The sequence below is a fragment of the Callorhinus ursinus genome, unplaced genomic scaffold (genome assembly GCF_003265705.2).
Source record: "Callorhinus ursinus isolate GAN/ISIS: 27379988/994484 unplaced genomic scaffold, GSC_fseal_2.0 scaffold47, whole genome shotgun sequence".
Classification (NCBI taxonomy): domain Eukaryota; kingdom Metazoa; phylum Chordata; class Mammalia; order Carnivora; family Otariidae; genus Callorhinus; species Callorhinus ursinus.
In genome coordinates this window covers 8,911,764-8,924,105 of record NW_027397109.1, presented here as the reverse complement: position 1 = coordinate 8,924,105, position 12,342 = coordinate 8,911,764, and the positions used below count along the sequence as shown (strand labels likewise).

The following is a 12,342-nucleotide window of genomic DNA, read 5'->3' as shown; positions in this document are numbered from 1 at the left end:
TGGAGCAGGTCTATTTTTATTTCTTGTGATGCACAGCTTATGTCCCAGCCAGCATCCATGCTTCTGGTGCCAGGCTTTGCCCAATGCAGGGGGCAGCCCGAAGCCTTCACAGTACACTTTAGGCTGCACGTCGCAAGGACGGCCCGCAGGCCTGCCTGGACGAGCCCAGATGCAGGAACCAAATCCCTGGACCATGTAAGATCGTCGAACATTTCACACCTAGAGCAAATATGGGGAAAGAAAAAAGAGCCCCCACAGCTCCCACCACCTAGCAGGTACAGGCAAAGGCCTCTGAGCCACCTGCCCCGACCTCCCCTCCATGGTTCCCAGGCTTGGCTTATGGGGATGGATGTACGCGGAACACAGAGCATTACCCTTTGTCTTCCAGCTCACAAGCATGTTGCTCTATGGCAGGGTTTCCTTTTTGCCGCTTGTTTTCTTTATGCAGCACTGTTTCGGGATGGTCTAAGGTTGATGTGCTCGGTTCTTCGTTGCACCTTTGCACAGATGGGCGGGCAGCCACTGGGCATGGCTGCGTGTCTAGGAGCCTTTGGGGTGTGTCTGGGTTTAGCTCTCCCTAAGGGCACAGTCATGGACGCCAGTGGACATCTCCTGGGGGTGGGAGGTGGGCTTCCCAGCTTACCTTTGACAAGCTCTTAGCCTCACAAAAGTGCCATTGCGGTTTTTAACTACAGAAGTTACACCTGGGTAGTTTTGAAAACTTAAAAAATAAACAAAAATAAGTAAATAAAAAATAATTTGTATTTTCCACCACTGACGGATATAACTGCTTGAGTTTTGTCTTTTACCAGGAATTTTTCTATGCATATATTCATAAGCACCATTATATAGCTTATAGAGAAAAATTTTTAAATAACATGTGATTATACTTTGCAAACTGTTTTATTACCTGCCTTTTTTACCTAATAATATATTGGCCACTAGAGACAGTGGATGTTACATAGTTCACTTGGCCAATCCCCTATTCCTATATACACTATTTTTAAACATTTTGGTGTTTTTAACAGATAATTTTAAGTGTTTTATTATTTACTACATTCACAAGAATATATGTAATGGAAGTGTGAGGTGGGGTTTTTGTTGTGTGGTTTTTTTTTTTTTTAAGAGAGGGAGAGAGAGCAGAGGAGGGGAGGGGCAGAGGGAGAGGGCGACAGAGAATCCTAAGCAGGCTCCACACAGTGCATAACCCGACACAGGGCTCAACCCCACAACCCTGAGATCATGGCCTGAGCCAAAATCAGGAGTCCGACGTTGAACCAACTGCGCCACCCAGGCGCCCGCAGAAGTGTGAGTTTTGACCTCCCCCACTCACCCCTCACCCCCCTCCGCTCCCCGCAGAGCCGGTCACAGCTGCCATTAGCCGCCTGTCCCTGCGACTAGAGGCACCCCCTCTCCTCCATGTGGGGTTTGTGTTTCCATTACAATCGAGGTTCGAGCACTAGCAGCTGGTCTTCCTGTCCAAGGTGAAAGGTTCGTGTAAGAACTTCCCTGGACTAGGGGTGGGAGAGAGCTGCAGAGGCCTGGATGGGGCTGCCCTCCCTGCTCTGGGCGTCCTGGCCTCGCGGGCCTGCGATCAGTCTCCGCTAACCTTCCAGAATGTGCTCGTAGTTGGCAAGGGCAGGAGACAGGCCAAAGACAGGGCGCAGCTTACGTTCATCAGAGCCAGCCGTCAGCAACCATTTTCCGAAAGCAATAACGGATCAATAAGCCACGGCCTCGTGTGGCGGCTCTGTGCACGGATGACTCCTTCGAGGAGGAAGCCTATTGATTACACCAACCATATTGATACTTAGTGTTGATACTCACCCAGTGCTCTGGGGGAATTAATAAATGACTCCCTGCCCCATGGCGAGGCTGGGAATAGAAGACACCGGGACGGCACCAGACTAGGGCCCTGCACGGCCGTGGAGCCTGCCCCATGACGAGGGTCCTAACCTGCCACTCCAGGACCCCGGGATCACAACCTGAGCCGAAGGCAGAGGCTTCACCGACTGAGCCGCCCAGGCGCCCCCCAATCACTTCTTTAAAAAGAGCTACAGTGCATTGACTACTGTTTTCATGGTTGTTATTTCTACTTTTCAAGAGCTGACAACTGCAGGAAAATACTGGGAAGGACGACAAAATGCACGTGGCAGCAGCTGAGTCCGATTTAATTTCCCGTGTGACGGCAGGGCTCTCCCACCATGTAGGGGTTGGTCCAGCCTGCGTCTGTCCGCTGTAGCCCGCACTGCTACTGTGCATTCCGTGGCTCAGGGTGGGTGCAGGAAGGCCCCGAGGGCTGGGGCACGTGCCGAGGTTATCCTGCACTTTCCAGGTGGGCCTGATGTCGTCACAAAGGCCCTTATAAGAGGGAGGTGGGGGGTCAAAGAGGAGAGAAGTTGCTGTACTCTGGGCTTTGAAGATGGAAGAAAGGGCCAGGAGTCAAGGAAGGGAGGTGACCTCTACAGGCTGGAAAGGGCAAGAAACAGATGCTCCAGACGGCACCAGTCCGGCTGACCCCTTGAGGTGAGCCCTATCAGACTTACTGCAGATTTCTGACTCCCGAGCTATAAGAGAATAAATATGTGTTGCCTTAAGCCGCTCTGTTGGCAGTGATTTGTTACAGCAGTAAGAGCAAACTAGGAGGGGCCCTATGCTTCCGACCCCATCTCCGTCAGACCCCCACCATGACTGACACGGCCGTAGGAAAGAGATCGTTTCCCAGGATTATGCCCCAGTGGGTCCCCCTGGAAAATACCGTGGCCTCGGTTTTGCCTACCAACCAGGCTCCCACTCAGAATTCCTCTGTGGCATTTGTGGCAGTAGCATTTCAGCCTCTGCTTGAATACCTCCAGCGGTGGGGTGGTCACTGCTCGCAGACTGCTGCCGAATCATGGGAAGTTCCTGCAGTGTGGGAGCCCCGGCTGGCCTCTGCCCTCCGATGCCACCCGCCCGCCCACTCAAAGCCAGCACCCCCTGTGTCGCCCGGCGACCCGCTGCTGGTCAGAGGCTGGGTCTCCTCCGGACTCTACATGGTAGGATGGGTCTGTGTCACGTGGTGTAGGCACACTTCGTCTTGTCGGCTGTGGTCAGGGGCTGGCCACCATCCTACTGGCCTGTGGATGCTGTTTTGAATCCTCTGTTATCCAAGAAATTAACTACTACATCCCCATCTCTGTGCAAACCCTCCCCGACAGCGTGTACTTCACCTAACTGCCCCGAGTTGGACTTTGTAAAGCAAGGTCCTGATAAAAAAGGCAGAGGAGGGGCGCCTGGGTGGCTCAGTTGGTTAAGCGACTGCCTTCGGCTCAGGTCATGATCCTGGAGTCCAGGGATCGAGTCCCACATCGGGCTCCCTGCTCAGCAGGGAGTCTGCTTCTCCCTCTGACCCTCTTCCCTCTCGTGCTCTCTATCTCTCATTCTCTCCCTCTCAAATAAATAAATAAAATCTTTAAAAAAAAAAAGGCAGAGGGTGTTGGGCAAGGAGTGTCTGGGGGCTGACCACTCTGTGACACCCAGTCCTTGCTCAGTTCTGATATCCTATTACCACAGATCCCCATCCCCCGCCCCACGCACTGCTCATGTGCTATGTGCACGTCACACGCACTAATATGTGTGGTTTTTAAACACCGGGGAAACCTATTGCTTGAGCATTCTCTTCCCTCTAACACTACTGGGTGCCTCTCAGGGTCGCAGGACATTCATTCCTCGGCCTTTTGAGATGGAGGCTCCCTGAGTGGCCAGGCCCCCCTCTTCTAGAAAGGAACCTCAGCAGGAACCCAAAACTTCTTGCAAATCTCAGCAGCGCTGTCACGGCGGATGGCTGCATCTCTCCCCCCGCCAGTCAGTATTTCTAAAGCATTTGGGCTCCTCGCAGCACGCAACTATTTATGGAAGTGGATCCACCCGGCTTGCTGCAATAGGGAGTTCCCGAGCAGAAAGAAATGGTCTCTGAGAAGGCGGAACAAGGCTGTCCTGGGAAAATGCTGCCACCAAGACGGGGCTCCACATGTCTGAGCACCAGGAGACTTCTGTTTGAAACTTTGAAACCCGTGCTTGTTTTCCCAGCGGTTCTGTGTATGCTCCAGGGCCTTCACTTCGCGGGCCCTCCTCCTCATCTATGACACAGAGAAGATTTTATCGGGAAACACCTGCCAGTGTAGATGTCGCTTTAGGAGAAATCGCCTTCGATCAGCTCCAGTGGCTGTCGCTCTTACTACTCATTTTACATTTCTCCATGTCTTCGTGTGCTCTCCAAACTGCAGGTGGTAACGTGAGAAGCACACACGGTCCCGGCTGCAGGCCTGGGTCTGCGCCTGGCTGGGGGCTTCTCTCCGTGCTCTGTGGGCACAGGCCGCGGGCCGGACCCCATCACCCAGTTCTTCCCACTAGCCACAGGCTGGACGCTGCCTGCTGCGGAAATGCCCTGTTTTGGGGGAGCAGCCTCATCACAGGAGACTTAAACGAGCTCTGCAGCAGCACGTACCATGCCAGTCCCCAGCCCCCGAGGCCTGTCCCCACAGCTCCGGGCTGCCGTCTGTGGCGGAGAGCTTTGGGCTCAGAGCCCCCAGCCACCCTCAGGGACTTCAGTGGCTGCCAACAGGTCCTTCTTTGGACTATGGGCAGAGGGGCGAGGGGAGCAAGCAGGATCTGGCCGAGTGACAGTGTGGTCTGACGGGCTGTCAGAACCTCGAGGGCGACTGGGGTGGAGAAAGGGGGCTGCTGCTGGGGCGGCGGGGGCAGGGGGAGGATGTTCAGGTGTTTATGGGGAGTCTAGGGACAATCACTATGACCTGCTCAGAAACGCATCGTTGCTGCCTCCCTGGGAGCCTTCCTCCTCGATGCTCTTGGGGATGGAACTGTCAGGTAGAGCTTTTGGGCGGTGGGGTGTGGGAAGGGAGAAGAGCTGAGGGCTGGGAGTGCGACAAGCTGAAATCAGCTGAGTAGGTGGGAGGGGATGGCCAGAGGGGCACCCACTCTCTGCAAAGCCTTGTTTTCTGTAAAAGGCCTACAAAGTTCCAGGTTGGTTTCTGCCCCTCAGCCAATTCTATATAGCTGCTGGAGTTGGTCCACTTAGGTTGCTCCCCCACCCCCAACCCTGGGCCTCTCCAAGGAACCAGCTCTGGCAAATAAAATAATGAATCATAAATTTTATTTCAAAATGTAAACGTCACTAAACATGCATACACATTAAAACAATAAAATTTACAATTTAGTTATTTTTTTTCTTTTTGCATAGGACATCATTACAATATAGAATCTATGCCATACAAAATACATACAAAGTTTTATCCGAGCAAGCCAAGGCCAGATTGGGAACTGTACAACTGTAATACTTCACTGTAGTGATCCAGGAAAGATGAAACATGGCCTTCGGAAGCATGGTGTGGTGCTGGTTAAAAAGGAAAAAAAAAAGTTCCTACAGAAAAGGAAAACGCGTGATCCATGGAAATGGTCTTGGACCCTTGGATTCTGCCTTGGGATTTTGGCATACGATTCCAGAGAAGCTCCATCAATGGCTTTGGATGGGGAAGGGGTCATTTGTGCGGGTCTGGGGGTGGCTGACTCATGCACCCAACGCACCCACATGATGTATTCCCGGTTATGTGGGAACACAGCAAGCCCCACGCCCCACAATGCATAGCTCGTGCTGATGCCGCCGAGCCCTTGGGATCCTCAGCACTAGGCACACGGACTCTCCAGGGTGAAGCTCAGGAGCGAAGCCACCCACCCCGACACCTGCACCCTGACCTGGGAAAGGCCGCCACACTGCTCCCCAAGTGGCACCTGATCCCCGCTGGGAAGTGGCCCTCTCACCCCATGCACAGGGCAAGCTGGGGAGGGATCCGGCCGGTACACCCAGCCCTTGTGCTCTGAGTAGGGGGGGCCAACCTTCGGCCAGACCTGCGGTTGTCTTGCATTCAGCTCACATACTTGGGTTTCTAAATAAGCATGTACAACAACCTGTCAACACGTCCCTGGGAAAACGCCCCTGAGCCCTGGGAGAAAGCTGCTCATGTGGTCCCCTCCCCTCCCATCTTGTTCATCTTTAAATAAAAGTCGTAAGGTTTTAAAGCTGCATGAGAAGGGGAGAGGCTGGGCAGGGCCAGCTGGACGCACTGCAAGTCTGACATTGCTACAGGGGATCAGAAGAAACCAAGTACGGCCCCTCTGCCCTCATGGATCCGGGGCTCAAAGCTCCCACCAAAGCCAATCTTCACACCAGTGAGGGACAGGGCAGTGGGTGGGAGGAAGGGCCTCGCCCTAAATGATGTGCAGGCATTTATCAGTAGTAAGCTGGATTGCGCATCCAAATTCTGGTACAAAATTCTCTGGAATGTGTCTTGGACAAACCTTTGAAACTGAGCCTCAGAATCGGGAATATCAGTCATAGGGAGCTGGCTCTTCCCAGGGCAATCCTGCCTTCAGAAATTGTAGGTCCACATCCTCGATTTTACCTTTGGAAAACATGGTCACAAGAATCGCATATGGAACCTTTGGGTAGCAAAAGATACGGGGGACCAACAAAGCATCTCTTACTGTTTTCGATGTGACCACTACATCAGACCCTTTAAACCTTCCAGCACTGTTTTTGACTGACTGACTTTAAAAATGGGTTTAAAAAAAAAAAAATCAGTGATATCTGTCAGAAGTCAAAATAATCAGGTAGCCTTGTAAACAGCCCAAACCAGGAGTTAAATGACAATGGGATGCTATTGCTCAGATCACACTTTGTTAGGTGGCACTCCTGCTCACTGAAACCACGGATGAAGTCCCTGGCAAGTGCTATGACCCTGTGCCGTCCACCTTAGCACCTGCTTCTGGCAAGAAAGGAGGCTGGGTCTTCTGAAGACTCTGGGCCGGGCAGCAGAGAGCTCAACTGGAGACCCCAGTTCTGCCACACTTCCCTCGGGACCATAGAAAGCCACCGGCCCTCTCTTCATGTCCCAACAGGTGGGCTGGGGGCTACCTGTGGCTGGCCTGTCTGTCCCTATCTCCAAGTCACTCCCCATTGGTCTGAGCTGTGACCCAGGGCACAGTGAGATCTGGGGACCCCAGTCCCACTGATGTTTGCACCTGGAGGCTGCACCGTGGCGAATCCTGCACCTGCCCGGTTGCATGGCCTCAGAATAAAGGGTGGGTAGTGTCCTGCACCTCAAGTGCCATAGTGGGGGTGTGGTGGGATGCAGGTAGGGTACCTCCAGGACTACATTCCCATCAAGGGCATCGCTGCCTGTTCCTACATAGCACCCTACAGAAGAGGACCCCGGGGCCCTTCGTGGAAACGGCTGTGTTCACCTGTTCCTTTCCAGATGGCTGTAGGATTCCGTGGGCATATAGGGAGCTGACAACCGGTCCCCTCACATGGCTGACGCAAAGAGGGGCTTTCTTATTTGGGACGTGAGCTAAACACCAGCCCCCTGATGGTTGAGTCCAGGGTCACTTTTAGGATTTTTTGGAGGAAATTCTCCCTTTGTTCAGGCAACCTTCATTTTGAGATCTCTGCCCCCTTGGCCTGTGAGAACAAGTCTGCTACAAAATAAAGGTTTGAGTTTTCACTATTATGTCTAGGAGTCCTATGGGTTCTTCAATCACACTGAAGCCAGCAAGCATGGCCATAAACCAGAAAAATGAAAGACCCTGAAATAGACCCAGGCTGGGAAGACATTCTACATCTTAGAAGAAAATGCAAGCTGTTTCAGGAGGGTCCACCCCATGTAACTGCTTCCAGTGGGGGCCCCAGGGAGTAGCTTTCCACGGCCCACGGCCCACTGCCCCCTTCCACAAGCACTCATTTCATGGTGATGAGATGCCAGGGAGAGCCCATTTAAACCTCGCCTGAGGTTCATGGATTTTTCCCACCCTTCAAGTGAGATGAATTTTAGCCCCAGATGAGTCAGGATGGTCCGACCGGAGCCCCAGGCCAAGTGCCCAGGGAAGCCAGGCGGGGATTCCCTCCAGGTGCCCTAAGTCAGCAGAGCAGTGCCCCATCTCCCAGGCCAGGCCCATAGCGGAAGGACCGCACCCGGCCATTAGACCAGAACCGCTTTGGGAATGAAGACACACTCATTTGCCAAAAATAGTCAATGCCTGCATATTTCTGTTTTAAGGCAATGTTACCCTTCCATCTATCTGACGGAACAGCCCTGGGTCATTTAGAGGAAAAATTAAATTAAGTGCTCTCTTTGGAAACAGCAAACACCCGCTTTCCCTCCCCCACCCCCCACCCCACCTCTAAAACAAACCAGCTCTTCTTTTATTCCAAGATGACTGGGTTTAGAGTCCTTACTCCCCTTCCTATGTGCAGACAGATGTGGGGTTAGAAACCCTCCTTCTGAGATGCCAGTGGGCAGATCACAAGGAGACTCCTGGCTCCTCAAGGGGATAGCATTATGTGGCCTCCCAGGGACACACAGCTCCCTCTCCCTGCCTTCGGGGACCCGTGGACGGTGAGCACACCAAAGGACTTTGGAATAAAATTCCTGAACCTGGAATGTGAGTTCCTGAGACATGAAATGTATTCAGAGTGTGGCTTTCTATGCCTCACACAGAAACAACTTTGGGAGGGGCCTCCGAGGGCCTTCTGGGCCTCACTTTGGAACTGGGCACGAAGATCTCTCACCCCAAGCACTCAGGGCGCTCTTCTGTCCAGGTCTCTATAGGATCTTCCACCCTCTCTTCCAGACCAAACGCAAGCAGGGCTGTCATGCAGCCCAAATGGGACACGGCAGCTAGGGCCGTCAGCTCTGCATCTGATCCCCCAGCCCTGCTTGGCTTTCACCCACAGCAAGAACAATGCTACTGCCCAACTTGATACCTAACACGCTACTCAGAAGCCACCACCATGCCCCTGGCCGATCCCAGACAACACACAGTAGAGTCTGAAAGGGGCACCCAAGTGCTGCATCCAGCAGATTGCCACCCTTGTGGTCATTATGGGCAGAGGGTGCCGGCCCCTGTGAGCACCAGCCAGGCCTGGGTCTCTGGGGCTTCTCTGTGCTGCACCCCATGCCAGGATACGGTGGGGTGGACGCAGGATGGCCACCACCAAGGCACTCTGGGCCCAGGAAGCCCATCTACAGCCCTCTGAGGTCCCAAGGGTCATTCCTCCTCACCAAAATGAGCAGAGGTCTCTGCGAGATACCTCAAATCCACCCCAAACCCACACCCCCCCACCCCAACACACACACACACACACACACACACACACACACACACACTGTCCTAGGGGCTTGTATTTACACGCCCCAACTCTCAGGAAGAAGGAAAGGGAGGTGCCCAGGCAGCAGCACTGAGCAGGAGCCTCCAAATGTCTGCAGAGGAGCAGCATGCTGGAGCCCAGCCTGACTGCCCCGCCAGGGCTCAAGCCCCAGCCCAGCCCAGGCGGGGGACTCCGGAGAAACCGCTCAGCTCTCTGCTCTTCCTCTCCCAGCAGGAGAACGCTGGCAACACAGCACCCCGGAGCCCTACTGCACCACGGGCAGGCAGGTGTGGGCCGGGGCCTCCCAGGCAGGAGGGGGGGAGTGGGAGGGAAAGGGAGAAGTCCAGGGGGTGCAAAGCTCATGGAGACGCGGGAGGTTTGCTAATTCCGAGCTGGGAACATGGTGGGTCTGAGCAAAGTATTTCCCACAACTTTCTGTCTGGTGTTCCCCGGGGAGGAAACAGAATGCACATTCTCCGACAGCATTTCCCATAACATCTGCTTTACCACTCCCGAAAAGTTCCAAGTCACAATGTTCCGGTCTCTTGCTACAGAACTGTCTCTGTGAAGCACCGAGTGCTGCCACGTGCACGGCCACACACACTGGGCCTCTGGCAAGGTGGCCCAACAACCTTCCCCGCGGTTTCAAACAAAGGTGTCTTGAGAGCAGGGCCGGTCCAGGGGAACACGGGAACTGGAGGCACCAGAGACACTTTCGGCCATCTCTGAAGAAGACTGGGTTCCCAGGCTCTGTTTTCCAGTCAGAGAAGATGAGAGAGTGAGAGGTCCCCATGTGCCTTCTGCAGGACACAGACCATCAGGTGTCCCTACGCGGGGCACATACCTCAGGCAGGCCAAGGGCTGGGCAAACGTGGCCCGGGCCCTGTCACATCGGACTTCAGATGGTGCAGCGGGCTGATCAACCCAGGCTCGCATCTCTGCTTCCAGTGCTCTGAGAGGCCCAGAGAAAGGCTCCTGGAGGCAGGGGGAGGGAAATGGGCAGGGCCCCCGCACAAGGCGGGCGCCTCTGTGGTCTCCCCAGGTGGAGTGCTTCTTTTGCCCAGTACAGCTTAAGGCATCCCTCTGAATGATCTACGTCCTGAGCCCGGCCGGGCTGCTGGGGCAGAGGCTTGGCGGCCGGGAGGCCCCCGGCTTGGGAATCTGGCCTGGAAGCAAATGTCAGTGACCGCGTTCGCTCAGAACTGACCGATCAACTGACCCACAGGCTGGATGCTGAGCCCCACCTGCACTGCTTCGTCTCCTTTGTCCCCAGTGTGTTCCCGAACCTAACAGAAAACTCCAGAGTGCAAATCTATGTACAGAATAAGGCGGCAGGAAAGGGGTGTCCTCACTGACCTCGTGGAACATGTCCATCCCTGAGAAAGGGGGGGGGGGGGTTCAACACCACTGAATCTCACCTTTGTGGGTATGTCTATTGTGCAATTTGTGGATGGTGTTTTTTGAAAATTTTTTGTTTTTTTACAAATTTACTTTGACACCTGAGGTGAAGAAATTGTTTGTTGTGTTGTTGTTATTGACTTCATAAAGTTCTCTCTTCTTTCTTATTACAAAAGGAAAAGACAGGGCATCACGAGAAGGGCGAGCATCTGCTCATGGCTGTAGTGGGGGCGGAGGGTCCTCGGCCAGCCCCGGGGTGGGCCGGGCGGAGTGGGGCAGGGCGCCCGCAGAAGGGGGGGTGGGGGGGCGGGGCCCCGGGGCGGGGAGGGCGGGGCTGTGCTGCCGCGGGCTGGCAGGGGCCCAGCTCAGGGCGAGCTGGCCGGGCTGATGGTGGGGCTGCTGGCGTCCGAGCGGCTGTAGTCGCTGAGGGAGCCGGTCCGCGAGCCCCCGCTGCGCCGCTGCAGCATGCCCGGGTGGAAGTTGGCGTGGCGGCGCGCGTGCTTCGTCAGGTGGTCGCTGCGCATGAAGCGCTTCTCGCAGATGGGGCAGCTGAACTTCTTCTCGCCCGTGTGCGTGCGGTAGTGCCGGGCCAGCTCGTCCGAGCGCGCGAACTTCTTGTTGCAGTCCTGCCAGCTGCAGGCGAAGGGCCTCTCACCTGCGGGTGACAGGGCAGAGCGTCAGTCCCTGCTCCTGGCCCTGCCCTCCACGCAGCCCGCTCCTCCCCACCCCTAGCTGGTCCCCGCCCTCTGCGCCCTGTCTCCACCAGCCCTCTGTGACAAAGCCATCAGGGCAAAGGTGTACTCTGCCAGTGCCCTCCAGCCGGTACCCAAGGAAGGCAGCAGACACCTCCCAGGATGAAATGGCAGCATCTCAGGTAATGTGGCTGCAGGGCCCAAGGCCCCTGGTCGTGGCACCCAACAACCTGTGCAGGCCCCCTGGCCCTGGCTTGTGGGGAGCTCAGGCCCATCTTCAGGATCAAAGATGGGGAACAGGAATGAAGGGTCTAGGGCCAGGAAGGACCTGCAGGTCTGCGAAAGTCCAGCTGCCCCACACTGACCCCAGGGGAGCCACACTTCAGAGCCCCACACTGTTCAGGGCCAAGAGACAATTCCCAAACCCAAGTGCCCTACCACCATCCTGACCCCTCCTCAGTTTCCTCACCTATAACATGAGGAGCACAGACCTGGGAATTTCCTTCTCTTATTGCCCCCTCTCTTACATTAGTTCCAATGTGGCCAACAGGCAACAGCCAGCAGAGCAGGAGACTACAACAGGCTCTTGCAGACCCAAGCACGGAGACAGACAAGGGTGGCTACTCAGAACACTCCATGAGTGGGAGGTAACAAATGTCGGTTGCAATCAGGAACCCCTCCTCCCTCTTATCCCTTGCTCAGAGCAAGGAACAGGCCAGCATTTACCCAGGCAAACTCTGAGCCACACAAAAAAATGACATCAACTGCTCAGAGAGAACCAGCAGGAGCTCCTGGCACCCCAGAATGCAGCCCTTATGGCACCGGGGGTGGCCACACAGCCAACCCTTCCAACCCTTTACCTTGCCCTCCCTCCCCCACTCTGGCCCTAAAGCCAAGAGCCAGTCCTCAAAGCTGGCCTACCTGTGCCTGGAGGAGGAAATCCACACCACCCACCCCAAATGAGCCCATCAACCTTAAATATAAACAAACACCCAAGGATGGCCAGATGGCCAAGGAAAACCAGCAGCATGAAAGGGAGAAGTCCAAGAG

General features: G+C 55.0%; 1 protein-coding gene across 1 annotated transcript in view; it reads right to left on the bottom strand.

Moving 5' to 3' along the window:
- Positions 1-5,135: 5,135 nt before the first annotated feature.
- Positions 5,136-12,342, bottom strand: part of KLF13 (KLF transcription factor 13) — a 49,270-nt gene continuing 42,063 nt past the window's right edge. Inside the window, exon 2 of the mRNA XM_025893192.2 lies at positions 5,136-11,255. Coding sequence (XP_025748977.1) covers positions 10,966-11,255 — 290 coding nt within the window. The 3' untranslated portion in view covers positions 5,136-10,965. The remainder of the gene's footprint in view (positions 11,256-12,342) is intronic.